Source organism: Leguminivora glycinivorella, chromosome 1, assembly GCF_023078275.1.
Source record: "Leguminivora glycinivorella isolate SPB_JAAS2020 chromosome 1, LegGlyc_1.1, whole genome shotgun sequence".
NCBI lineage: Eukaryota > Metazoa > Arthropoda > Insecta > Lepidoptera > Tortricidae > Leguminivora > Leguminivora glycinivorella.
In genome coordinates, this window is record NC_062971.1 from 2,323,642 (window position 1) to 2,350,961 (window position 27,320).

General features: G+C 38.6%; 1 protein-coding gene across 1 annotated transcript; it reads right to left on the reverse strand.

The window, feature by feature from the left end:
- Window positions 1-210: 210 nt before the first annotated feature.
- Window positions 211-27,118, reverse strand: LOC125231527 (Bardet-Biedl syndrome 5 protein homolog). Its single transcript, XM_048136992.1, has 9 exons — window positions 27,015-27,118; window positions 21,415-21,601; window positions 20,140-20,288; window positions 19,640-19,736; window positions 14,896-14,976; window positions 6,677-6,767; window positions 4,643-4,789; window positions 1,136-1,324; window positions 211-438 (listed from the first exon to the last, which is right to left on the reverse strand). The coding sequence occupies exons 2-9, from the start codon at window positions 21,477-21,479 to the stop codon at window positions 250-252; spliced, it is 1,008 nt and encodes a 335-aa protein (XP_047992949.1). The 5' UTR covers window positions 21,480-21,601; window positions 27,015-27,118; the 3' UTR covers window positions 211-249.
- Window positions 27,119-27,320: the final 202 nt, after the last annotated feature.

Below are 27,320 nucleotides of genomic sequence, written 5' to 3' on the forward strand. Positions count from 1 at the left end.
GGCTAACTACAAAAAAAATGTAATAGGAAATTGCAAAAATGGCGTAATATTAAAAAAAATTAAAGTGATTTCATAAGAAAACCATATAATATACATAGAATTATCATCAATAATCAAAAAACATTTTGTGGATTCATCAAACTTAAGTACCTACATTAGGTCATCATATAATATCTATCTAAGTAACCAACAAATGTGATTAGTTGATTTAGTTCTATGAAGAGCTAGTCTGCACTTCAAAGAGACTTTTCAGGTGAATCCCTCCTTCAAGGGCTCTATAGCCAGGCCGAGATACGAGCTGTACACCGGCTGTACTTCACCATCAGGCTTGTTCTGAGCCAGCTGGGACGCCAGGTAGAGGTTTGGGCCCATCTCGCCCCGGGGCTCGCCGATTTCTTGAAGCTCTTCGATGTCGTCTTTTGGCGGTTCTGAGGGTTGCTATAGACAAAAAATGTATTCTCATCAAGACAACAAATTTAATCTTGTCGCTAAAAAAGGCGGAAAATTTGAAAAATGTCGGGAGAAGGTTCATCGTCCCATAGACAATTTGGATTTAGCGCATTGTTTTAGAGGGTGCGCCCACGGGCGACTTTTCGAGGCGACTTTTTGTTGCGACCATGGGCTAGTATGAAAGTGCGCTCACGAAGCGATGCAACTTTTCATACAAATATGTAAGTCGCTGAGCAACTTTGTCGCCCGTGGGCGCGCACCCTTAGTGACAAGATTTGCTTGATTGTAGCTAATACACGACCGCACCGAACAGTGATTTTGAAATGTTTCACTTACAGGAAAGTATGTTGATGATCTTTGTGGGGCGCAGTCGTGTGTTAGAACTTTTAGGTTGTAGAATGGGTTAATTTAATTTAGTAAAAAATATGTTAGAGAAAACATGTGATAGTTCAAGGAAATCTCGATGGCTTGTGAAGATGGCGATATGTTACAGTCTGGCAAAAAAGAATAGAAAATAATAAGGGCGCCACCGTCTATTTAAACCGCTTTGCATGTAGCAACTTTTTGGTAGTTCTGTAATATGCGAGAAGTAAATGTTGCTATGTTAAAAAAAAAGTTATACAAAAAGGGTAGTTTTTTTGCCAAGCTGTAGAAATGTTGCTACCGATGTCAAGAAAATACTAACCTCGTTCCAGTTCATCTCAACTCCAAACACAGGTCTCTCGCTGTACGCCCTGTGTAATTCCTTCAGCTCGTCTCTCAAAGAGTGTAGTCTTTCCTTCGGGTCAGCCCGGAAACCTAGGACGTAGCCGCCGCTGCTCTGACGGGCCGCTATCACTAGCGCCTCGCCGAATTTCGAGTCACGGGTGGAGATCTGAAAAAATTGCAGTTAAAGTTTAAATTTATTCTAAACTTATACTCCTCTCAGGGTTTCTCCAAACCTATCAACCTATGAAAATGCGTGCGTTTAGACTCCGCGCACACGGGCGACAAAACTGTTTTGTCTCCGTCGCTCGGTCTATGGGCTAGTATGAAGGTGCGCACACGAGGCGACGCAACTTTTCATACAAATACGAAAGTTGCCGAGCAACTTTGTCGCCCGTGTGCGCGGAGCCTTAGCGACGACGACGCGTAACAGCCTAACAGGGTGGCTAGCCGAATGGCACAATCGCTCACGAAACGCTCACGAAACGAAACGCTAGTAGATATCTATCTCTATCGCGCTTGCGTATTGGCGCGACAGAGCCAGCGGCGTATCGATATCTATCTCTATCGCGCTTGCGTATTGGCGCGACAGAGCCAGCGGCGTATCGCTTTCGTTTGGCGTCGGAGAAATGCCATTCGGCTACGGGGCCAGCTATCATACTGATTTGATTTTTTTTATACCACGTCGGTGGCAAACAGGTATACGGCTCGCCTGATGGAAAGCGGTCACCGTAACCTACAACGGATATCGGTGTTGGAAGGATTTCAAAGGCAAAAATCTAAAATGGCGGCTCAAATATATGGATATCCGTGGACATCCGATCGGGTCGGATAATGTGAAAATGCACTTACAGTTATCTTTCTATCTTTGGCCTTTGACTGCATAGGTAAGCTAAATTATCATTATTAAACGCGCATTAAAGCAATTAGAGGTATATGCCTAAGTGCTCTTCTCGGTATTGGAGTAATCCTGTAGGCAGGGCCGGATTAAGGGTAGAGCGAGTGGAGCGGCCGCTCTAGGCGCCACATGGTAAGGGGGCGCCAAAATCGAGAATGTGGAAAATTCCATACAAAAAAAATATACATTGCGTGGACGCGCACATATCACAAAATTACGAGAGGAGTCGGGAATGAATCCAGCTATTGAAAATCTAGATTTGTAATTTAGATTAAGTGGAAAGTTGCACCACATATCATAAGGGCGCTGTTGCTAGGGCGCCGTAAATGGAGGATTCTAGCCCTTGACGAACCACATTGTTGTGCGGCCGAACGACAAAGTTACGTCGTTATCCAAATGCAAAAATATGAGTCTATCTGATAGTCCAAAGCGGAGTTCCTCATAAAGCCAAAGGCGCAAAACGTCTCAGAGAGGCGCAATTTTGTAAGTGAAGGGCACTTAGTGGCAAAATACCGAAATGGGCATCCCGACGGTGACGATCAAGTTCGCAGTTAACATCTTAATTATAACTCTTAGTATTATAAAAATAATAGCGATGGTGAAATATAAGGCCTAAAAGTTGGGAACATAGGCGCCCTGTGAAGTCAAAATACCCCAAAATATTTCAAAGACCGCAGCTCTGCAGGTGATCAAAGCATGGAAGCTCGCTGCTGCTTCCCCGCTAGCGGATTGAGTTTCAATAAATTGCGTCAATAGGAAAAAAAAAATCGCGCTCGCTTCGCTCGCGCTTACTATTTATGTCACTTCTCTTTTTTAGAACGTTACCAATAAGGAAATTTCCACGCTCGCGTTTTCATTTCAAATCTGCTTTCTTGACTTGGCCACTAATAGTACTCCATCTTGTTTGTTATTTTATGTACATGACATGATATCCACGTTCAGCCTCACGTCACTATATTAGGGTGCGACTGAAAAAGTTTAACCCTTGTCCCTTTCCTACTCTGTATGATGAAATCCATAAATTCTGTATAGCGTTATTCTTCAAATTACGGCATTACTATGAAAAAAATTTCGCGCTCGCTACGCTCGCGATTTTTTTATCTACGTTGTACAACTTCTTCCCAAGGGCGCCGAAACTCAAACTCGCTCTACCCTGATCGAGTGCTCGGGCCGGCGCTGCCTGTAGGCACCTCTACGCGTCTTGTCGAGTTCCTGAAATTTTGCTATACAACCTCGCATGATTCCATTATCATCTTTAGAATTTTAGAAAAAATATGAAATCCGTCTTGTTTGTTGAATGTCAGTGCGAGTAGATCTTTGTAATTCGAAGAATTATTAATTATAAATGTTTGTGCCTACTTAGTGGAAACTGGAAAATGTGTTCAATTATTCATTAGACTTAAATTGACCGGGATATAGACCGTGATTATCTTTTTGATTTTTGTCGAGCTCCCGATATTTCGACGCAGTTGCATGCGTCATGATCACGGAAAATTGACTGGTCTATATCCCGGTCAATATAAGTCAAATGTGTTCAAATTATCATGGTGTTTTGTGGCGGATCTATGCGTGATTTTGATGTGATTGATAGTGAATATAGTGACATGTCGGACATTTACAATTTTATAACTGACTTCGGATTGAAAACACTTCTTGCTGGAAGTTACATTGTAAGTTTACCTAATTTTATCGTAGATAGATAGACAATAGGTGACCACCCTTACTTATACCAACAAAATATTATTTTTTTACTCTGTCAATGGTCAAGTATGGTAAAGATACCACAGTAATCGTTGTTGCCCGCGAAATGTACTATCAGCTGCAAAAGTGCATGGTGAAATTAGGAATGAATTCATTGATAAATTCGCCACGCACTTTTGCAGTTGATAGTACAAACCTGACGTTTGTGACCACCTCTTATACCAATCAAATACCCAAATTATTGCAGTTCATTAGTCAAGTAAGGTCATGATAAATTACTCATACTCATATATTTACCTATTCAAGAAACAATACAGGTATTGTGTTTGAAACCTTAAAACCAAAGAACTCTTAAACCTTAAAACATGTAACTCCGTAATAGACGGATAAAACTTTTTAACAAAAAATAAAACCGCCTTCAAAAATAAGCGCGTTACAAAACACGGAGAAACTAAAAAGCAAAAAATAATAAACCTTTGAATTTAGATTTCTTATCGGATTGCAATAATCTAAACATCCAAATTATAAACAAATCAATTATTTTTGTAGTCGGTACCAGACTTGTTCGTCGCCTAGCTATTTCCTATTTGCCCCACCCATGACCCAACCATACGCAGGCTGGCCTAAAGAAAAAGGTACGGTGGCTTAGATGGCGTTACACATTTGGGGGACGCTCGGCTAGATGGCGCTAATATTAATATTTGACATTTTAATACATATCAAGCTAAGAATATGGGTCAAATTGTCAAAACTGAGTCTCAAAAGTTTGAAGTCTGTGTCGAGAGATGGCAGTCTATGCACTGTGTTTAGACATTTTACTTTAACAGTAACTCTATTAATACTCGATCCTCTTTGCTTAAAACTAAACACCAAACAAATAATACTTACACTGTCAATAGTCAAGTAGGGTAACGACACGTTGAAGGATTCATTGATGTCCGCGTACCACACGACTCTGACGTTAGTGACCACCATAGTGCCCAAGTTTCCCGACTCGCTGGATAAGTTCCAGATGCTGTGCTCGTTCAGACAAATCTGGAAGAGAATATTTTATATACATACAGCATACGTAAAGTCACGCCTGTAGGTATTCCAAAAAACCGGCCAAGAGCGTGTCGGGCCACGCTCAGTGTAGGGTTCCGTAGTTTTACTTATTTTTCTCAAAAACTATTGAACCTATCAAGTTCAAAACAATTTTCCTAGAAAGTCTTTATAAAGTTCTACTTTTCAGATTTTTTTCTTTTAGGAGCGATTATTTCCGAGAATAGAACGATTTGAGTAAACGGAGTAAACCTTTATTCATTTTTAAATACCTTTCCAACAATATATCACACGTTGGGGTTGCAATGAAAAAAAAAGATCAGTCCCCATGTAGGGGAGGGGGGGGAGGTACCCTTACAAAACATTTTTTTCCACTTTTTATTTTACCACTTTATCGGCATGATTAATATACATATTGGTACCAAATTTCAGCTTTCTAGTGATAACGGTCACTGCGATGATCCGCGGACGGACGGACGGACGGACAGACAGACAGACAGACATGGCAAAACTATATGGGTTCCTAGTTGACTACGGAACCCTAATGCTAGGCAGAGCACATGTAAACTGTAAAGGGTTGAAAAAAAAATGGTATTAGAGTGACAGTTGCATGTTCAATCGCTCACAATCACACCACATTGAACCTAGATCCCTTAGTGGAATTCTACAACCCCCACGAGAGGAAAGGGGTAGTGAAAATCTTAACTCGTCACCTCACGGGGGAACCACTTATTGATATCAAGAAACCGGCCAAGAGCGTGTCGGGCCACGCTCAGTGTAAGGGTTCCGGAGTTTCCCGTATTTTTTTTCAGAAACTGTTCAATCTAACAAGTTCAAAATAATTTTCCTAGAAAGTCTTTATAAATTTCTACTTTTGTGATTTTTTTCATATTTTTTAAATTTATGGCACAAAAGTTAGAGGGGGGACACACATTTTTTTTTTTACTTTAGCAGATTTATTTTCGAAATTATGAGCATTATCAAAAACGATTCTAGTAAACGCCTATTAATTTTTAAATATCTATCCAACAATCTATCACACGTTAGGGTTGAATTAAAAAAAAAAACACTCCCCACTTTACGTGTAGGGGGGGGGGGGTATCATTTCCCTAAATTTGTTTAGGGAAATGTTAAAACTAGTTGACTTTTTGAGTTCGTTTCGTCAACTCACTATCGTGGTTCAGGGATTTTATCAAATCCCTAAACAAATCTAGTAAAATGACAAAACGTGGCGTGTCTATTGGCCGATTTTGTGATCTCACTAAACAGAGTCAGGGATTTAGTCAAATAACTGAAATCTTCTAGAGAAATGATGAAATGGATTCGCCATTTTGACATTCTGCGTGATCTGATCAAATCCCTTAGAGATTTGATCAAATCTCTGTTTTGGCCATTTCCCTGCGATATATATATTATGAATCTACTAACATAGTTTGTAAGTTTAAATTGTTACTAATAATGTTTTTTCAGTACAGATGGTGTTTTTTTACGCACTAGTGCGAGAAGTTGCTCATTATATGACACTCGTTTCGAACTTCCTTTTTTACGCACATGTATCGTAATGTACTATTTTATTATAGTTCTAAATAAATAAATAAATAAATATTATAGGACATACTTACACAGATTGACTGAGGCCCACGGTAAGCTCAAGAAGGCTTGTGTTGTGGGTACTCAGACAACGATATAAATACTTATATACATAGAAAACATCCATGACTCAGGAACAAATATCTGTGCTCATCACACAAATAAATGCCCTTACCGGAATTCGAACCCGGGACCGCGGCGCAGCAGGCAGGGTCACTACCGACTGCGCCAGACCGGTCGTTACTAGAAAAGGACGTACACAGTCTGTTGATGATGCTGAGAAGTACTTACCCTCTCTAACGGCAGTATCCTGAGCTGCTTGTTATGTATGATGGCACTGCGCAGCTTCAGATCTCGATACGGCCTTGAAGCTGTGTACGCCCTGCAAAAGAACCCTTTTTAGCCGACTTCAAAAAAAGAATCGAGGTGGTTCTTATTTCGACTGAATGTTTTTTTTTTGTATGTATGTTAACCGATATCTCCAGGAATCGTGAACCGATTTTCAATTTTTTTTTTTTTTTTTTTTTTTTTTTTTTTAATCGAAAGGGTATAACCTCACAGTACTCGTTGACCTGTCAGCGAGAGTGGTCGTTATCTACGCGCGGTAGTGAATTATTTTTTCACGAGTGCCATATCTACCCTCATTGACTAAAAGTGTCGAAGGATGGAATCGGATTTCTTTTCCACGAATAAGTGACAATAATAGAAACTCGTAACGTTTCTGACTACAGAAACAAACAAAATGTCCCCTCAACCCCCCAGTTATTCTACAGTAACACAAACAACAACGTTTCCAAAAAAGATCAAGCTATCGTGATCGATGCTATTGAAAACGTTCAAATAAAGGACTACGCCCAGGCTTTAGGCAAAATAATAGATCCATCTCAAATCCGTTTTTTGTCAAGAATAGCAAACAATAGAATTTGTATCTACCTTTCCTCAAAGTTAATCGCTGATGAAATCATTGATAACAAAAAGTATGTCACGATTCAAAAACAAAAACTACCCATCAGACCGCTTATCAGTAGAAACAAGCGTATCATCATATCTAACGTGTGCCCCATTATACCACACACTGAAATCGAAAAGAAATTGTTAGAAATGAATATCACGCCACAGTCGCCCATCTCTTTTCTCCGTGCTGGTCTCAATGAAACGGGCTATAATCACATTCTAAGCTTCCGAAGACAAGTTTACGTCGCACCTGAAGATTTCACCCGACTCCCAGAGAAAATATCTGTTGACTTTGAAGATACGAATTATTGGATCTATTTTTCATCAGACACTATGACCTGTTTTATATGCAAAAAAGACGGTCACGTTGCTTCTAAATGCCCAGATAACAGTAACGACACAAACGCTTCTAGCCAAAATACACAGGATGAGACACATGCTGCGGAGACACAAATCTTCAAGCGTCCACACCCGCCCACGGAATCTTCGACAAACACGGATACCATGGAGTGCGGAGCTACAAACGATGAAAGCGCATCGAGCAACGAAAACAGCGATGAGGACTTTGATAACATTTCCCAGTCTAGCTCAGACGAAGTCTACAAATCCAAGAGTGTAAAGAAACCGAAAAAAACACATCACAGTGATTTGGAATCAATTGACTGGGATCTCTTGGCCAACTTTATAATCGATTCCGCCAAAACGTACCCACTATCTGCAAAACAAGTTAAAAAGTATCTCATAGACACATACGGAGTTAAAGACATCTCAGATATCACTTACAGTTACACAAAAGAAATTGAAGGCCTGATTGAAATGTTTACTGACTTGATACCTAACATCGCATGTCGTAGTGTTAAGAACAGAATCTCACGCATCGTAAGTAAACTAAAACTATTATCTCACAAGGGAGAAACTAAGAAAAATTAGTAGGTAAGCTACCTTTCGTTCCTTTTTTTTCTTCTTTTTTTTCTCTTTATTCTTTTTTTATGGTCTCGACTACACGTTTCAAGCTCAATATTATTCAATGGAACTGTCAAAGTTTACTTCCAAAATTAAGTGAACTAGACTCATATCTAAACAACGAAAAAGTACATATATGTTTTCTTTCTGAAACTTGGCTGGAATGTGAAAAACATATTACATTGTCGGGTTATTCTATCTTTAGAAAAGATCGAGCAGATGGTTATGGAGGCGTAGCTATCCTGGTCCACCAATCTATAAATTGCACTCTCAAGCCTCTTCCAAGAAATTATGATAATTTTGACGTTTTATGCCTTGAAATCCTTAATAGTAATAAACTCCAATACCTCATAGGTGTATATTCTCCCTCAAATGTTTCAGTGAGCGTTAAGGACTATCAGGACCTTTTCGGTCACTTCTCTGAGAAAACTCTTGTAGTCGGAGACTTCAACGCTCATCACACGGCTTGGTCATACACAACTGATACACGGGGTAGGCTCTTGTCAGACACCAGCTTAGAACATAACTATGTATATCTTAACAATGGAGATTTTACCCGCTGCGCCAAGCTCAATGATAGTGTAGTGTGCACAGCACCTGATATTTCTTTTTGTAGTGCTGATCTCTCGCTCGACTTTGATTGGAACGTCACTAGAGAGTCTTTTGGTAGTGATCACCTTATTATCTCTATTAAAACGTTTGATAGCTTTCCAGATAGTTCCGAATTTAAAAGAAACATCAAGAAGGCCAACTGGGTAGAGTATAGACAACATATTAAATCTTCATGCGAGGGTTTACATTTTGAAGATAACGTACAAAGTAATTACGATAAACTCATAGAGATAATTGAGGATAGCGCTAGCAAAACCATTCCTTATATTAAAATCGGCGTTAATCCTAACAAATTCAAGCCAAAACCCTGGTGGAATCCTGATTTATCAAAGGCAGTAGCTGAGAGAAGGTTATCTCTAAAACACTTTAGGAAATCACGCACAGTAGAAAACTATTTAATTTACAAAGAAAAGGTAATTGTTGCTCGAAAACTAATTAAACTTGCAAAAAGAAACTCCTGGCAACAGTTTTGTGAAAATATAGACAGCAATACGCCTAGCAGTGAGGTTTGGAGAAAACTTAGATGGCTTAAAGGTTACCGAAGTCCTAAAGACTACTTGCCAGAAAGTGCCGCAGTTCCCTTTGTAACAGAACTGACCCCTGATAGCGTTCCCTTTCAGCCCTTAAATTTTATTTTTAATGATTGCAATCCAACTCTTTTTACATTCTCAGAACTAAATTCTATTCTTAAAAGAGTAGATACTTCGGCGGGCTTAGATTCCATTACTTACTCTATGATTAGTAATTTGCCGGATAATGCAAAAGAGTTTCTCCTACACATTTTTAACACAATTTATAAACAAGGTAAGATACCAACGCAGTGGCGTCGCATCAAACTTATAGCCATACCAAAAAGAAATACTGATACTACTAAATATCGTCCTATTTCGCTTATTAACTGCCTTTGTAAGACTTTTAATTTAATGATAACTCGTCGCCTCGAATACCATTTCGAAAGCAAAAAATTATTTAATGATAGTACTTTGGGTTTTCGTCGCGGACTCTCATGCCAAGACAATCTTAGTAGGTTTATTGTAGACACAGAATTGGCGTTTACAAACAAGGACTACGTTTTATGTGCTTACGGAGACATAAGCAATGCTTATAATAATGTGGCAATTGAACCTCTTATAACCTCTTTACTTAAATTTGACGTGGATCCGCTATTGTGTAGATATATTAGAGAATTTTTAGGAGAGAGGTTTTTGATATACAGGTTACAAGATGGAAGGGAAATAACACGAATTAGCAGACAAGGCTTAGCTCAAGGTGATCCCATGTCACCTATTTTATTTAACATAGTCACAATTGAGTTATGCAACACACTCGTCAAGACAGTTAAGATCTCACAGTATGCCGACGATTTTGCTCTTTATTGTATTAACAAAAGCATCGATGTCTGTGCTAGTAACATTCAATCAGGTCTTCACATCTTTACAGCAATGTTAGCAAAGATCGGACTAGAAATCTCTTTGTCAAAGACTAAACTTTGCGTGTTCACTAGAAAGTATAATGTACCTAAGATTAATATACGTGTAGATCACACTGAAATTGAGGTTGTTAACAGTACAAAGTTTCTGGGTGTTTGGGTAGACAGTCGCCTAAATTGGACTCGACACATTTCGGAAACTGCCCAAAAGTGTATTGCATACGTTAACATCCTCAGTTCGCTAAGCAGCTCAAAGTGGGGTGTCCATCCGATTCACTTAAGAAGGCTCTATCTGGCATTGGTGCGATCTCGTCTTGATTACGGATGTATAATTTACGGTAACGCAAACTCAAAACTCCTTCAGAGGTTGGATGTAATCCAGAACCAATGTCTCCGTCTTTGTGGAAGCTTTATTCGCGACACCCCAATTTTTGCAATGGAAACCGAACTTTGCATTCCACCCTTAAATCTTAGAAGAACATATTTAAGTGACAAATACTTCCTGAAACTTTCTTCTAGAACATCCGACTATTTAAGGAAACAATTAGAAACATTAGAAAACACATTACAATCGGGCACAAGATACTGGCGCAAAAATCATCCTCCAATGTTGCTTGAGAGTTTCAGAAAGTATTCCAGCCTTCCTATGTCAAAATGTGAAGTTTTGCCTCAGTTCTCGCTTTCGTATGATGTTAAGACACTCCCCTGGGATTCAATCATAGTGCACAGAGTGAGCAATGTTAAAGTACCTAAAGCTCAACTACCCATTCACGATCTCAAGCAACGTACTGAAGACATGATAGACATCCAGTTCTTAGATCACATACAAATTTACACAGACGGATCCAAAACAAAGCACGGTTCCAGTTGCGCTTTTTACGATGAAGCGGCGAGTTTTGGGGCAAAATTTCTTATTGAAAGTTTATGTATTCCCATAATGGGAGTTGAATTATTGGCAATCAGTGAAGCTTTACATTACTTGGAATCGACAAAATACCGTAGAATTGTAATATTTACGGACTCGAAGAGCAGTCTACAACATTTGTTGGGAAGTGCTAAGGGCAATAGTGTCGGTAGATACGAAGCTTACCTCATTATTAAATGTATCCATAGATTGATACGTAACGGGGTTGAAGTTCGTTTACAATGGATTCCTTCACATGTCGGCATCAGGGGTAACGAGGTAGCTGACTCCCTTGCATCTGAGGCTCTACAGAACGGCATACCCCTCGATACGGTACCGCACTACACTGATCATCTTTCAAAAGTGAAAACCGACATTTACACCAAATTTAAATCTTATTTCAATGAGTGTTCAAAAAACAAAGGCATCTGGTATAGAACCATTGTAAGCGAACCACCGCGCTCACCTTGGTTTGCCTCTCGAAACCTTAACAGAAAAATGTTAGTTATTTGCTTCAGAACCCGAACTTATCACATCCCACTTAACAAATTTAACTTCATAATGAAGAAAAGAGATGATCCAAATTGTTCAAGGTGTGAGAGAGAGGAGGACCTCCTCCACTTAGTTCTCGAGTGTACAATCAACGAACAACCAAGGCTGGACCTCTTAAAGGAAACTCAGTGCTCTGCGGGGAACTCCTCTTCTTCTTTCATCAAATCTTGAGCTCAGAATTCACTACTAAATATAGTGGTAGATTTTTGAGTTTCATGATACAGTCACTAGACCTTAGATTTGAATATTATAAAAGTAATCCTTAGTTAATTATCCTGTTAAACCAACGTTTAAAATGTAATTTCAATAACTGTTGATTTAGGTAATACCTAAAGTTTGTTATTTTTAAGCCGACTTAATCAAACTAGATGTATGGCTTATAAAATAAATAAGATTAAAAAAAAAAAAAGGGTATAACCTCGAGATGGTCCCATTGGCACCAAGTCGGGGTGATGATGGGATCTTGGAGAAATTGAGGGAACTCTTCAAATGTTATAGGCACATGTAATGTTTTTAGTGTAGAAGGTCAACTCCTCAATGGTTAGGAGTTAAAGGATAATTCTTTCACTACTTATAATATATACAAAAATAATTGATTTGGTTATAATTTGGATGCTTAGATTATTGCAATTCGATAAGAAATCTGAATGGAATTCAAAGGTTTATTATTTTTTGCTTTTTAGTTTCTCCGTGTTTTCTAACGCGCTTATTTTTGAAGGCGTTTTTTTTAAAACGTTCATTTTTAATTGTAATAGGTATCAAGATTTTTAAAGGGTAGAAACAATGCTGTTTAAAATTAATATTAATCTTCAGGGATACCAATAAGCTGACATTCGATTTATGCAGCAAAACTAAATACTTACCTACTAATTAAGTATGGAGTTTTTATATCAAAAATATTTTTTCCCTAATCTAATAATCTTCATTGTTGTTATATCGATAAGTTCGCTTCGATTTACCCAGTTTTGAAGATATGATAAGATAAGATAAGATAAGATGTTTATTTGTAAAAGTCATGTACATAGGATCTTAAAATTTAACAAATTACTTAGGCGTCATCCATATATTACGTCACAGTGTAAGGGGGGGAGGGGTCATACTAAAATGTGACAATCCCTGTTAAAGGGATACAAAAAAGCGTGACATAGGGGGGGGAGGGGTCCAAAAACCTGAAATTTGGTGTGACGTAATATGTGGATGATCCCTTATAAGCTATTAGCTTAATAAGAAGTTAAGCGACACTGTCGATTTAAAACATTTTTCATCACATTTGCTGTTTAAAGGTCTCATTTCGTCTACGTGTACTGAAGAATAATGTACTATTTTATTCCCAAGGGAGTAATGGATTTAGTTTTAAAAATTAATACAATCCGAATACTTCAGGCAAAGGATGTTTCAATCAGCCAAGGATATTTTTTGCACAACTAAAATTTAAAAAAATATTATGACATACATACATAGGATACAATCACGCCTGCGTCCCATGAAGGGGTAGACAGAGCACATGAAACTACTCAGGTTTCAGTGCCACTCTTGGTAAATAAGGGGATGAAAGAAAACGAAACTGTGACATTGCAGTGACAGGTAAAAAATATTATACGGTAACATAAAAATTGCATTTTATTTATGTTTTACAATAATTTCAGTGTATTTTAAATTTATTTTGGAAATTTCACGCAGATAAATCGTTATAATTTGCAATCTGGCAGGAAATTGTGACGGCCATCTCGATTTGCGCTTGATCGCGTTGCCATAGCAACGGGCAGTACAACACCGCCATTCATTGAAGGTTTTGCCTTATGATTTTTTTTCTCTGTGTTTTCCTCTCAAATGTGATGAAAAATATAACTCAGGAGGTAAGGATTTTGTAAACTTGTGTCTATACTGTCTATTGCTCTCTCCAGCCTGCGGCTGTCGCGAGTTAATAACACTCGTCGACAAAATCGACCCCCTTACCTCCCTTGTTGCACAATATACTATTCTTCGGCCGTATTTTTATTTATCATCACTCGTTTATGTTTTTACTCTTCTAAGGGCCACTTGCACCAACGAAAATGGAGGGTTAACCCGAGGGTTAACCCACCATTTTGTACGGAATTTGACAGATGACAGCCCACGAACCCTGAGTTAAGTGGTTGGTGAAAGTGGGCCTAAGGGCCACTTGCACCAACGAAAATGGTGGGTTAAACCGAGGGTTAACCCACCATTTTGTACGGAATTTGACAGATGACAGCCCACGAACCCTGAGTTAAGTGGTTGGTGAAAGTGGGCCTAAGGGCCACTTGCACCAACGAAAATGGTGGGTTAACCCGAGGGTTAACCCTGAGTTAAGTGGTTGGTGCATGTGGGCCTAAATAAATTATTAACACACTTTTTACAAAACAGAAAATATCTCTTTCTTACCTAAAAACGTCCAAGTAAGTAAACGTAGGGCACAAAAGGCGTTTATACGAATACCCCTGTTCCTGACAGATTGTTTGTTTGACTTCACTACTCAAAGAATATCTGGAGACGCTTTCCTTGTCCTTGGATATAATAAATACCGATTCCAATTTCAACGTCTTTTGTATTTTTTGACAATATTTTCCTTTTGGATATTATGCTCCTTTTGAAGGTCTATGAGAACTTTTAAAATTAATAACTAGAGATTATGTAGGTATAAAATATGTAGAATGGACTGACAATCGCTGTATGAGTTCAGTAAAGTCATAGTATAATAAAGAGTACTATCGTACATTATGGCCACTCCTGCTTCCCGCTGAAAGTGCCGCTCACCCCCTCTCGGTTACCTCACAGTTACCGCCTGTCAAAAACGCGAACAGTCGACCTGTCATTTCTCACTCACACAAACATGGTACGCGTTCACCTACACGAGCTTAAATGCCCTTACCGGGATTCGAACCCGGGACCGCGGCGCAGCAGGCAGGGTCACTACCCACTGCGCCAAACCGGTCGTCAACATCGTCAGTAACTGTGAGGTAACCAAGCAGAGAGTGGTTATACTGTACTCACCACACGTCGAGTGTGGCTGGCAATATTAAAAACCGTGATGACTAAAATGATTAAAGCTTATATCTAAGTAGCAAAAGTTCTTACTTGTGTACACCAGCCACGGACGTGTAGTGCCGCACGCAGTTCGGAGCCAAGTTCGTGAAGATAAACTCATAACGGCTCGACCTGTGTAAAATGTATCTATTAAGTAGGTACTACGCTAAGGTTAGCTTAGCTTTATTAAGCTGAGTTTAGACGTGCAAGTTATTGCTGCAAGTTTTGAGACAGAAGTATATGCTAGAAAGAGATGCAGATATTTGCCATTCACTTTTACCTATATAGTTGCGTCTCAAAACTTGCAGCAATAACTTGCACGTCTAAACTCAGCTTTACCATGGGGTCTCATCCGGAACAGTGCAAAATTATTTCCAAATAGATCTCATAGATGGCGCTAAGTGTCACGATTGACGATTATTATTTTTTTGTCAAATAGATTTAAAGGTATTTGAAGCGTCATAAATTAAGTACATTATAAATTAAATACAAACATCGATGACAACACAAATTTAATGCATTATTTTAGAAATTTTCAAAGAAATAATATCACGTAATATATTGCTACTGACTATGACGCAACAACGTGAACAACCTGCGCGCGACAGTATCGAGCTACCTAAATTTTATTGCATATTGTCACTAGATGGAGCTGTCACTATCTACAGTATACTGCCAACGAAACGGTGCGATTGTGTGCGTTCCGTTCATTGAGATATATGTACTACGTACTATAGGCGACGTTGCCAGACGGAAACTCTGCACAAGCTGACAAATGCGCGGAGTGCGCGAAGCGGTAATTTACGCGTAGAGTAGTAAGTCCACCATCAGATGTGACACATTATTATATTCCGCCTGTCAAAATTATTTATTTATTTATTTACAACTTAAAAAATACAAAGTAAGCGATCACTGCCGCCCATGGACACCCGAAACACCAGGGGTGTTGGAGGTGCGTTGCCGGCCTTTAAGATGGATGTACGCTCTTTTCTTGAAGATTTATCTTCTTTTTTAAAATACAAATATATACTTATATATAATAATATATATATAGTGCGGTCAGTTTTTTTGGACAAAGCGTAGGTATCCATTGTTCTCTTTTTTCATGACCAGGCCAAAGAAAACAGCAAAAAGTGAGCGTGCTAAAAATACAATTTTACTCAATAACTGTTACCAATCAATAAACAAATTAACTTTTTTTTTTTATATTATAGTAACATAATTCATAAAGTAGTAAGTAGTTACCTAATAATTTTCCAAATTGAAATAAATATATTTCGCAAATCTATTAGAGGTGAAACACATTAGTAGGAACAATGAAAATGGCACATCTGCGCGGTTAACTTTTTAGTCTATGATTGCGTCACCAAAATCGCGCAGCCTCGCTCCCGCTCGCGTGTTCGTAGAATATTCAGCTGTCAGCCGATAATATTTGTTTGTGTACGTTAATAATGTAGGTATACGTTTGTAGTAGTGTGCGTGACAAAAATGTCGTCTATTTCTATTAAACAGCTGCCAATGATCGAAATTCAAATTAGTTGAACAATTTCCATTGAAAAAAAAAGTTTGTAATGCATCGGTCCGAATTGTGGATACTAGTTTTATCATCTTTTAGTAGATACAATTGAATGTAAAATTATTTATTTTGCCTGACACTCTTGAGTATTTTTTATGCCGTTATTTTAATTTTACAATATAATATTTGGAATATGGTGCTTATAATTATTAAATATAAAACATTTTTTAAATACTTTTTGATACAAAATCATACTTCATTGATTTGGAACAATGCTTTTTATCGGACCTACAGTCAACCAATTGGAACCCTAGGCCACTGTAGAACTATGTCATAGTAACGTTATAAATCAGATTGTAAGAAACCTCTTACTGCTTGTCATTTTGACATGGTTGTAGAGTGGCCTAGGGTTCCAATTGGTTGACTGTACATCCGACACTATCGGAAGCGTTTATCGGATGTAGGATGTCGATCTGACACCCGATATCGGATCGGATAATGTGAAAACGGCCTAAGCATTAACCGTTAGTGCGTTTTCACATTATCCGATCCGATATCGGATGTAGGACCGATATCCCATACATTGAAGCCGCCATCTTTGATTTTTGCCTTTGAAATCCTTCCGACATTTGCTACATGCACGACCGATGCGATGCATGCGAAATCAAACCTTATCGATATGGAAGTATGAGACGCGACGATTGCCGACTGGCTAGGATTTCCGAACGCACACGAATGCGCGCTCGGTCGCCGATTTGCGGCGGAGTGGGCCTAGACCTCGACGCGACGCCGCACTTGCGTCGCGCGAAGCGCAACAGCATTTTAAAACATTATTATTGTACAAATATAATTATTTATTAACCACATCAGCCCCCCCCCCCCCCCCGACCAAACCAAACCAAAACACACTACATTTTTGCATTTTTCCCCTCGCTAGGTCGGAAACACGCGTTTTGTCCTTCAATACCAGCAGGTAAAAACCCACTAGTGGATAAAGTAATTTGACCTTGAATATAGTCATATAGTGAATCTAGTGATGACGATATGTTTTACCACCTGTGGAACTCCTGGAAGCAGTGATAAACGCGTTTTTTGCGTTGTACTTTCCTCGCTATAGTGAGGGAAAATGTTGTTGTGTATCGTGGTTCAACTATAGAATACTTTCGCTTGCTCGTTTTTCAATTCCACACTCACCGTTAAAATACAACTTTGCACTCTTGTATAACAAATAACTATGTATTTTATATTTTTGAATATATTTTTTCAGACTGGCACTTAAAAAGAGTTTAAACGTTTTTTTTTCTAAAAACCTAAATTTTTCAACAAAGGTTACCAAGGCTCGATCGGCGCGCCTAGTGGACGCCAGGCTTAAATTGTCTGGTCTTGGTGTTTTAATAATTTTATGTGTTTATAGTCGTAATTTATTTGCGAAGTATTAATTTTATATCTGTATTTTTAAATTACACTATGTTGTGGTACCGGGAAGCATATTTTAACTTAAAAGGACGTAATGACAACATTTCATACCATGTTTCAGAAAATAAATAGTTTCGGAGTTTAAATTAAGTTTGCAGTGTTTGCACAATTTTATGAATAAAAATATTACTCTCGAAAATGTTTTATCAAATACGTACTTTACATTTTGTTCATTATGTTTACTACATTGTTATACTTATGTATTTCTTACATAATAATATTCATTTCCATATTTCTAATTAACTACGCGCCTGCTTTAGAGTGCTTTAAATTTTAACAAATCAATGCATCCTTTGGTCGGGGGCTGGGGCCTCTCAACTCAAGGTCGCCGGCGCCGTGGTCGCGGGGCACGGGGCGTGGGGCGCGGGGTGGGGCGCCGCGGATCTCGTTCATTCAATTCCGCTTACATGTGTTGCGGACAGAGCGAGTATATTATACGTACGCGGCGAGCACACATACAAGCCGCACGGCAACGCCATCTAGTAATGTTCGACTTTAAACGTCCATGTGACGTTATAGGTTTAGTGCGTGAAAGCTAAAACAGATGTCGCAAGATGTTGCAGTTTGATGACTATTTCGACGTAGGATACTGATAAGAGTTTTGTTGGCCACGCGTGGCTACTGGCGCCATCTAGCTCTTTGAGTGTGGATTAAATTTAGCCTACAGGTCTAGAATACTTAGGACGGCGCCCATTTTTAGTATGGGATTAGGTATCTGTACTAGTATTATTTGATCTGTGGCTTTACAATAATGCGCTTATGAACCTGTACTACGAGTATCAGCAGGAAAAGTGCATCAATGAATTTATTCATAACTAGTTTTTGCCCGCGGCTTCGCTCGCGTTAGAAAGAGACAAAAAGTAGCCTATGTCACTCTCCATCCCTTCAACTATCTCCACTTAAAAAATCACGTCGATTCGTCGCTCCTTTTGCCGTGAAAGACGGACAAACAAACAGACACACACACTTTCCCATTTATAATACTAGTATGGATTTCTCCATGCACTTATAGTACGTCAAATAAGGTTTTCCCCAAACATATCGACGCGAAATCGGCGCTGGCCGACCAAAAATCGCTGGTTAGTATGAAGTCGCTTATGCGTCATCGCCGCTGAACGCAGCCGTACGGGCCGTAGGTACAGTCGCCATCAGAAATATCAGAGCGGTCAAGGTGTTCACAAATATCTGAACACACCTCTATTGTCAAGGCGATAAGGCGTGTTCAGATATTTTTGCACGCCCCGGCCGCTTAGATATATCTGATGGTGACTGTACGCATGTTCATACTACCTACTTATCATTAATATCGACCGATTTTTGATCGGCAAAAGCCGCTATGCCATAATACTAATCTATCTATCTATACCAGCCTTTAAAGCGCCCGTCTTCGGACAAAGGCCTCCTCTCCATTCCTCCACGCTTGTCGGTCCATTGCCATCCGCATCCAGTTATCGCCAGCTAGTTGGCAGATGTCATCTCTCCATCTAAGGGGCGGCTTGCCACGACCGCGGGTGTAATATTAATAACTAAACCTTAAATATAAAAGAGAGAAAACTAAAGAGACTGAATAGCTCGTTTTTGCCCAGAACGTGTAAGTTGTGGAATGAGCTACCTTCTGAGGTGTTTCCCTTGCGCTATGACATGGGGTTCTTCAAGAAGCAGGTATTTAGGGTTCTCAAAGGTCGGCAACGCATAAGTGGCTCCCCTGATGTTGCTTATGTCCATGGGCGGCGATGACTGCTTACCATCAGGCGGCTCGTCTGCTCGTTTGCTGCCTATTTTCATAAAAAAAAAAAAGAATACCTGTACGCAGCCAAAAGGTAAAGAGCTTGCGTGGTCCCGCGGAGACCGGAATTCACCACTTTGGTGCTGGTTGAAATAATGCAATTCAGGCCTACAGCTGAAAAAAATACAACGTAAATAAGTATTTCCAACTTTTCAAGCCCAGATTTAAGCCTAGGCCTCTCTCTAGGTTTTGAAATGGAAAAGGGATCAAGTGCCTAGGCTGACTGTGTATTTTGAATGAGTCACAGACCTATCATTTCGCTTACGCTTATCATCATCCAACATGCCTGTACCTAATTATATTTGTCATGCCTTTAGTGCTTTTATCTATCGCTTTATTGGTGTCACAATCTATCCAAACCAAAAATTTTTAAAGCTAAGGGGTAAGGTAAGTGAAATCAGGACTAAGGTATGATTTTTAGTGATATTATGATAACTTTCCTGCAATAAAATTTAGTAAGTCTAGGCCAATTAATATAAAAAGTTTTTGTTGGGTATTTATTGTCATATATACTTACACAAATTGATCCTAGGGGATGATAAAGAGTGCCAGATGAGTCGTAGATTGGTGACGACCATACGGCCCTTGGTGCCAGTGTTGCCTTTAGTGTCTTCTACGGGTTCGATTCTGTCGAAGATCTTTTCACCTGGTCGTAGTTTTAGATAGCTACAAAGTTAAATAAACTAAAAGTATAGAATTTGATTTCACTTAATTTAAAAAAACACACACGAATTTGTTTGTACATATCGACAATTGACTAGTTATGACTAAGCTGTCGAGAATGGTCGACTATATTTTATTATCTGGATTTTTAATGAAATTACTAGTAAATAACTTTATATACAAGTTTAGTTTCTTTAACAATTTCATCTTATGACTAGTCTTTAATGGAAACATTAAGATTTCATCGTATCTATCTGGATTAGGTATTTCAAACTTAACGATCCAAATATGTGAAATATGTACTAACAATCTTCCGATAAGGAATCTAAGACATGACCAGGAACAATAGATTTAGAACAATTTGTATCAATTTAGTAAACAATAGCAGAGAAACTTTGTAACAAGAATGAGTACTTACTAGGTATGTATATTGAATAGTTGGGGAAAAGTGATCTAAAGTTTTGGTATACAATAACGTCTATTTAGAACTTCTGTTGTTGTCTGGTACCCTTCTCAAAATCGTAGCTTTTTTTTACTTACTTAAGTAGATAATATGGTTATTTGTTTTACAAGGGATCAAAGTTGTGCAACCGCACGTGCCAATGTTGATACCCGAGTAAGCGAAAGATTCCATTATTCGCGAGCGTAGCGAGTGGTTCAAAACGTGAAATATTGAGCGTTGCGAGGGTTTCAAGGCACGTATGTCAAACAAATTTTGCCACCGAGTGAAACACACAATTTTCACCACACCAACACTATGAAAATATTAATTGTAAAACATCAAACTAAATCAAATAGGTACCTACCTAAGTACATTGAATCAATTTATTTAACATTTATGATTCAAAATTATCTTTTATGGCGTGAATTCCAATTCCAACAGCCAACTTTGGCCATCAAGTTAAAATTTGCATGAAATCACTTTGCACTTTTGCGGATAAAATACAATTTTGCTCTTCGTTTTCGAATAATCAAGAGAGCTTTTACTATTTTTCAATAAACACCAATAAGTAAGTAAGTATGTAATACAAAGTCAAAAGCTAACTGTAAAAGTTGTTTACCTACTTCTTTTCGTCACATAACACACAATAAACTTCATCACAAGATTCACAAGCACAAACAAACTTACGTAAAAGGCAGATCAAATAACACTTCCCTATCCTCCCAGAGAGCTCCACTCTTACTTTTACTCATGGTTAATTTAGTCACAAAGCTAAATTAACACTATTAACGATAACCTTCGTTTGTTTTGTACCAGTTGCCATGGCAACGCGCTCTTAGAGGCGTTTTGTGTTGTGGTCTGGTGTGTTTCGAGTCTGTTTTAATAAACATTATTTTGGTTAATAAGATATATGATATGAAGAATATAACATCTCATTAGCCTTGTTACTAAATAACATTGCTTTAAGTAGATGTTTGACTGTTTGAACTCTGTGTTGTAAAGACTAGGCTTAGTGTTTAGTTTAGTATTTTATACCATGCACGAAATAAAGCATCAGATAATTATAAGAAACACATGGACAGAAGTTATTTTTTAATCCAATTTCTATTTAATAAGTCAGGTAGAAATATATAAAGTAACTGAGTTGACCGTGACGTCACTCAATTCGATTTCATATAAATTCCATATTAGCAAGTCGTTCAAATTCGTTTTGACAGTTCTTAAAAAGAAGCTGATTTGACTAGGAGGCAAGTAGCCTATTGTGGCAACATCGTCCCGGTTTTTCACACATTGATGTTGCCACTTTTTAATATCTACTATTCTTGTTCAACTGTATAATACTATCACTGGTTAGACACGTGCAGCCAGAGTTCTTTGAATTTCTGTACCATTTTGCAAATATGACTTTGACATCGACTGTACTTGCACATGCACATTACCTATCACAAAAGAAGTCACTACATGTGTTAGTTTCCTTTTTCATTTCAGTCATTTTTTTTCTTTTTATAGTCGGTTCGGAAAAAGAAGAGTCGTGAAATGTTTGGTTTCAATTATACATTCCCCAACTCTACTATTTCCGAACAAACTTTTAAATGTGTTTTTAATATAGCTGCCATATTATAGTCACACCACTCACACCTCGGACACTGGTGATCAAATATGCGTTTACATACATACATACATATAATCACGCCTGTAGTATCCCATAAAGGGGTAGGCAGAGCACATGAACTACTAAGTTTCAGAGCCACTTTTGGCAAAAAGGGGTTGAAAGAAATCCAATTTGTTACATTGCAACTTGCAGGTTGCCAGCCTCTCGCCTACGCCACAATTTAACCCACATCCCACAGTCAACTTCTACGACACCCATGGGAAGAAAGGGGGTGGTGAAATTCTTAAACCGTCACCATGCGTTTATCAGCAATTCCCGTTTTGTACATTTGTATCACGTCTCCGATTTGGATAAAAATTGGTAGGCTGATAGAGTCCACGATGCTGAGCAGGATCCACTAGGTTTCCCAAAATGTCCTAGGTTAATTGTATGAAACTTTCCTTTTTTGTTACCGAAAATGTATAGAAATCTGGTAACAAAAAAGGAAGGTTTCATACAAACTACGTAGGACATTTTGGGAAACCTAGCGGATCTTGCTCAGCATCATGGACTCTATCAGCCCACCAATTTTTATCCAAATCGGAGACGTGATCCAAATGTACAAACTTAACGGGAATTGCTGTTATAAGAGTCAAATATGACTATCAAATAGTTCAATAGTTCTTTATTTGCATCATATACATTTTACAATAGGTACATGGACCCTGAAAGGGTATAGCAAATTAGTGGCATAACCAATTATATAAAAGAAAGGATACTACATAATAATACCTACATGTTAGGTGTACATACTACAAAAGTTAACATATTAATTAGGTCGTACAAATATGCGTAATATAGAGGCGCGTTCCTAGCACACAGTCTAAGCTCATGTAGGTGAACGCGTTCTATGCTTGTATGAGTGAAACATGATAGGCCGCGTTTTTGACAGGCGGTAACTTTGAGGTAACCGAGACGGGGTGGGCGGCACTTTCAGCGGGGAGCGGGAGTGGACATACTGTACGATAGTACTCGTTATTATACTGTGTTATGGTAGAGTAGGCCGAAAATGCTTGATATTTAAGTATAATTTTATAATTAATTATAAAATTATATAAAACGCTCGGAATGCCTATATGCAGGCCGTTGAAGACCTTCCTAAGGAACAGTACCGGGAATGCTTCAACTCATGGTTTAGGCGGATGAACCGATGTATAGAAGCTAATGGAGAGTATTTTCAAAAAAAGGTAATAAAAAATATTTAAATAAATTTAATAGTTTTTTTGTAAGTATCTCAAAACTTTCGTAGTGACCTAAGGTATATGGCTGCTTTATTAGCTGCGTATGACGTAAAGGGTAAATATTCCAAATTTAATTAAAATGTAAAAACAATTTTTATATAAATACAGTAGGTCCTAACATTTTACACAACGTATGGCGCTATGTTACCACACTAGTTAGGTAAAAGCTCAATAGGCTACTTGCGTCCTAGTCAAATCAGCTTCTTTTTAAGAACTGTCAAAACGAATTTGAACGACTTGCTAATATGGAATTTATATGAAATCGAATTGATCGACGTTACGGGCAACAGTTACTTTATATATTTCTAGTTTCTACCTGACTTATTAAAGAAAAATTGGATTTAAAAATAACTTCTGTTCATGTTTTTCTTATAATTATCTGATGCTTTATTGTAATAATATTTTATTTTAACTACAGTCAAGTTCCCTATACGCAACTATTTCAAAAATTGAAATAGCCATATGTATTGTTACGAGTGTAACGTCGTACGATACACTTTTTTTCGCACTTGTACTATAAAGCAACTATGCAAGCCTATCTTTAACATTTCTACATTACTATATACTATCTTTAACATTTCTACATTACTCACATGTTCTTCCATTATTATTATAAAAACCTGTGTGCTTTTCAAGCTTTTCGAGCTTTACACTGAAGTATTTTCCATTGTTTAGCTTCTAAAGCATGCTTTGTTGCAGTACAAAAGGATTTTATAGACAAGCCTTGACATACACACGACCCATATTTATAACGTGCATTAAAATAATTACTTTTTATGCCTGGCACAGTATTTCTGCTAAATAAGGTCTGTGTCTTTTTAACCGACTTAATAAAATAAAGAAGAAGGAGGTTATATATTCGGGTTCATTTTATGTATGTTACATGATTACTCCGAGACCCGAGGTCCGATTTCATTAATTCTTTTTTTGTTTGAAAGGAGCTACCTCCAAGATGGTCTCATATTAATCTGGAGCTGTTCTGATGATGGGATCCATGAAGAGTTGAGGGAACTCCTCAATTTTTAAAGGCACATGTATGGACAGCGGGCGATAGAAAGAAAATTGGTTGGAGTCACATTGAGAGACCGTAAAACGAACAGGTGGTTGAGACAACAGAGCAAAGTCACTGATGTGATAAAACGCGTAGCAACATTGAAGTGGGAATGGGCTGGCCATATAGCACGTAAAAACGACTCCTGGAATAAAAGACTACTTGAATGGCGACCATGGGGAGAAGAACGCCGTCAAAAAAGACCGCAGATGCGCTGGGCGGACGATATCAAAAGGACAGCTGGGAAAAAGTGGCTCCAGATCGCACAAAACCGTGACGAGTGGCGCATGTTGAAGGAGGCCTACACCCGAAGGGTAGAATCAGGCTAAAGAGAGAGAAAGAGAGTATGGTGATTTCGGTGTTTTCTTAAGTAACTCGACTAGTTTCTCTCGAAAACTAGCATTTTCATGAAGTGAACCCCATGATGATCATTGTTCTTTTTGAAGTCGGTTGTTTTGTAAAAAGTTTTTATTATTAAATGCAATCGAAACGACTTATATTGACCGGGCTATAGACCGTGATTACCTTTTTAATTGATTTTTATAGAGATCCCGATATTTGGACGAAGTTGCAAGCGTAATGATCACGGGAAACTGAAGACGGCGATGAAAATCAACGTTACGACAGTTTAATAAAATCCCCAAATCGAGCAAAACCGCTGACCGTTAAGAGACTACCGGAAATCCATCCCAAACATTGTATTGCATCGTTTTTGTTCATTCTCTCCAGGGTGGCTAGCCGAATGGCACAATCGCTCACGAAACGCTCACGAAACGAAGCGCTAGTAGATATCTATCTCTATCGCGCTTGCGTATTGGCGCGACAGAGCCAGCGGCGTATCGCTTTCGTTTGGCGTCGGAGAAATGCCATTCGGCTACGGGGCCTGCTCGTCAATTAGTCCGGACACAAATTCGGGACAATCCCCGCGAAGCCGACAATTCTGACAAATCTGATAATGTAGCAACACCCTTAATTTACTTTGTGCTTTTACAATAGGGTTCACTTCTTGTTAGTTATTAGTGTGAACGATATTAACAGCAACGTCTTAACTGGCCGTCACGTAGGGTTGTAACACTTCGGGATTTCCCCTGGCCCCGTAGCCGAATGGCATTTCTCCGACGCCAAACGAAAACGAAACGTAGTCCGGCTCTGTAGCACCAATACGCAAGAGCGATAGGGATAGATATCTACTAGCGCTTCGTTTCGTGAGCGTTTCGTGAGCGTTTGTGCCATTTGGCTACGCACCCTGATGTCTAATCGACAAGTGGTGAATACTAGAGATACATCATAAGATCTATCCTTGGTAGTAGGGTGTAATTTTGTTCAGAAGTTTTCTAGAAATCCAGTATCGCTCAAGCATGTGTAAAATATCTTAGGCATATTTAGTATCAATGCATTCAGTATGATGTCCTAAGCGTGAATAACAAAACTGACCATCGAAATTGGTGGAACGGTAACTGTAACGTCATAAAATTGGCCAAAACTTTGCTTTTACTTCAATCTGCCATTTTTTTTTCATATATGTATATGACCACCCAACCGTCGTCGGACACAAAGAAATATAATATATATGGCGCAGTCGGTAGTGACCCTGCCTGCTACGCCGCGGTCCCGGGTTCGAATCCCGGTAATGGTATTTATTTGTGTGATGAGCACAGATATTTGTTTCTGAGTCATGGATGTTTTCTATATACCTATATTAAGTATTTATATATTATATATATCGTTGTCTGAGTACCCACAACACAAGCCTTCTTGAGCTTACCGTGGGCCTCAGTCAATCTGTGTAAGAATGTCCTATAATATTATTTATTTATTTAATAACGATAAATATCTCTTTCGTCTATATATCTCTATCGCTCTTGCGTACTGGCGCGACAGAGCCAGAGCCAGACTACATATCTGCGGCGTTTCGGTGGCGTTTCGCGTCGCAGAAATACCATTCGGCTACGGCACCTGATGAGATCATGCTCAAGAGAGAGTTGAAAGAGATGGCAACCCTGCCATCGCTGGATCTTATACATTTGTAGTGTCGAGTTTTCGACGTCCACCAATTATCAGTGAGCACTTAGCTCTTAATCTGTTCTATCGTAACGAGGTTTGCCCGCCATTATGTTTAGGCGGTGTTTTAAGAGGCCTGTCAAAAGGCAGATTACTTAATGATGGAGGTAAGGTTGGTTGTGCACGGTGACAACAATAAAAAATCTTGTTGGGTTATTCAGAAGTTTATTTTAATTTATTTTTATTGAAGATTTTAAAGCTAATTGTTAGTATAACATAAAACAGAAAGTAGACAACACAACAATACAGCAATAGGTATACATTACAGCAATAAAACACTCACCTAGTGGCGGTCATGAGGTCATGACACACTCAAAATGCCGCGCTGTAGGTGAGTCATATCGGCTGGTCACAGTAGCCAGGATGGGGTTGGTACTGGCCCGCACTCTACATAGCAACGAGGCAGTTCTTTTGCGTATTATGGCATAGTAGTAGTTTAGGAGTAGAGTGACCTAATAATGCATAAAGTACTCTATCACAACAACTTTGTAGATAGATATAAGAAATTACTGTAGTCCATAGAAATACATATAAAATTTGAATTTCGTTGGATTTCTATTGAGATGGGTGTGTTTCAGTATATATACAA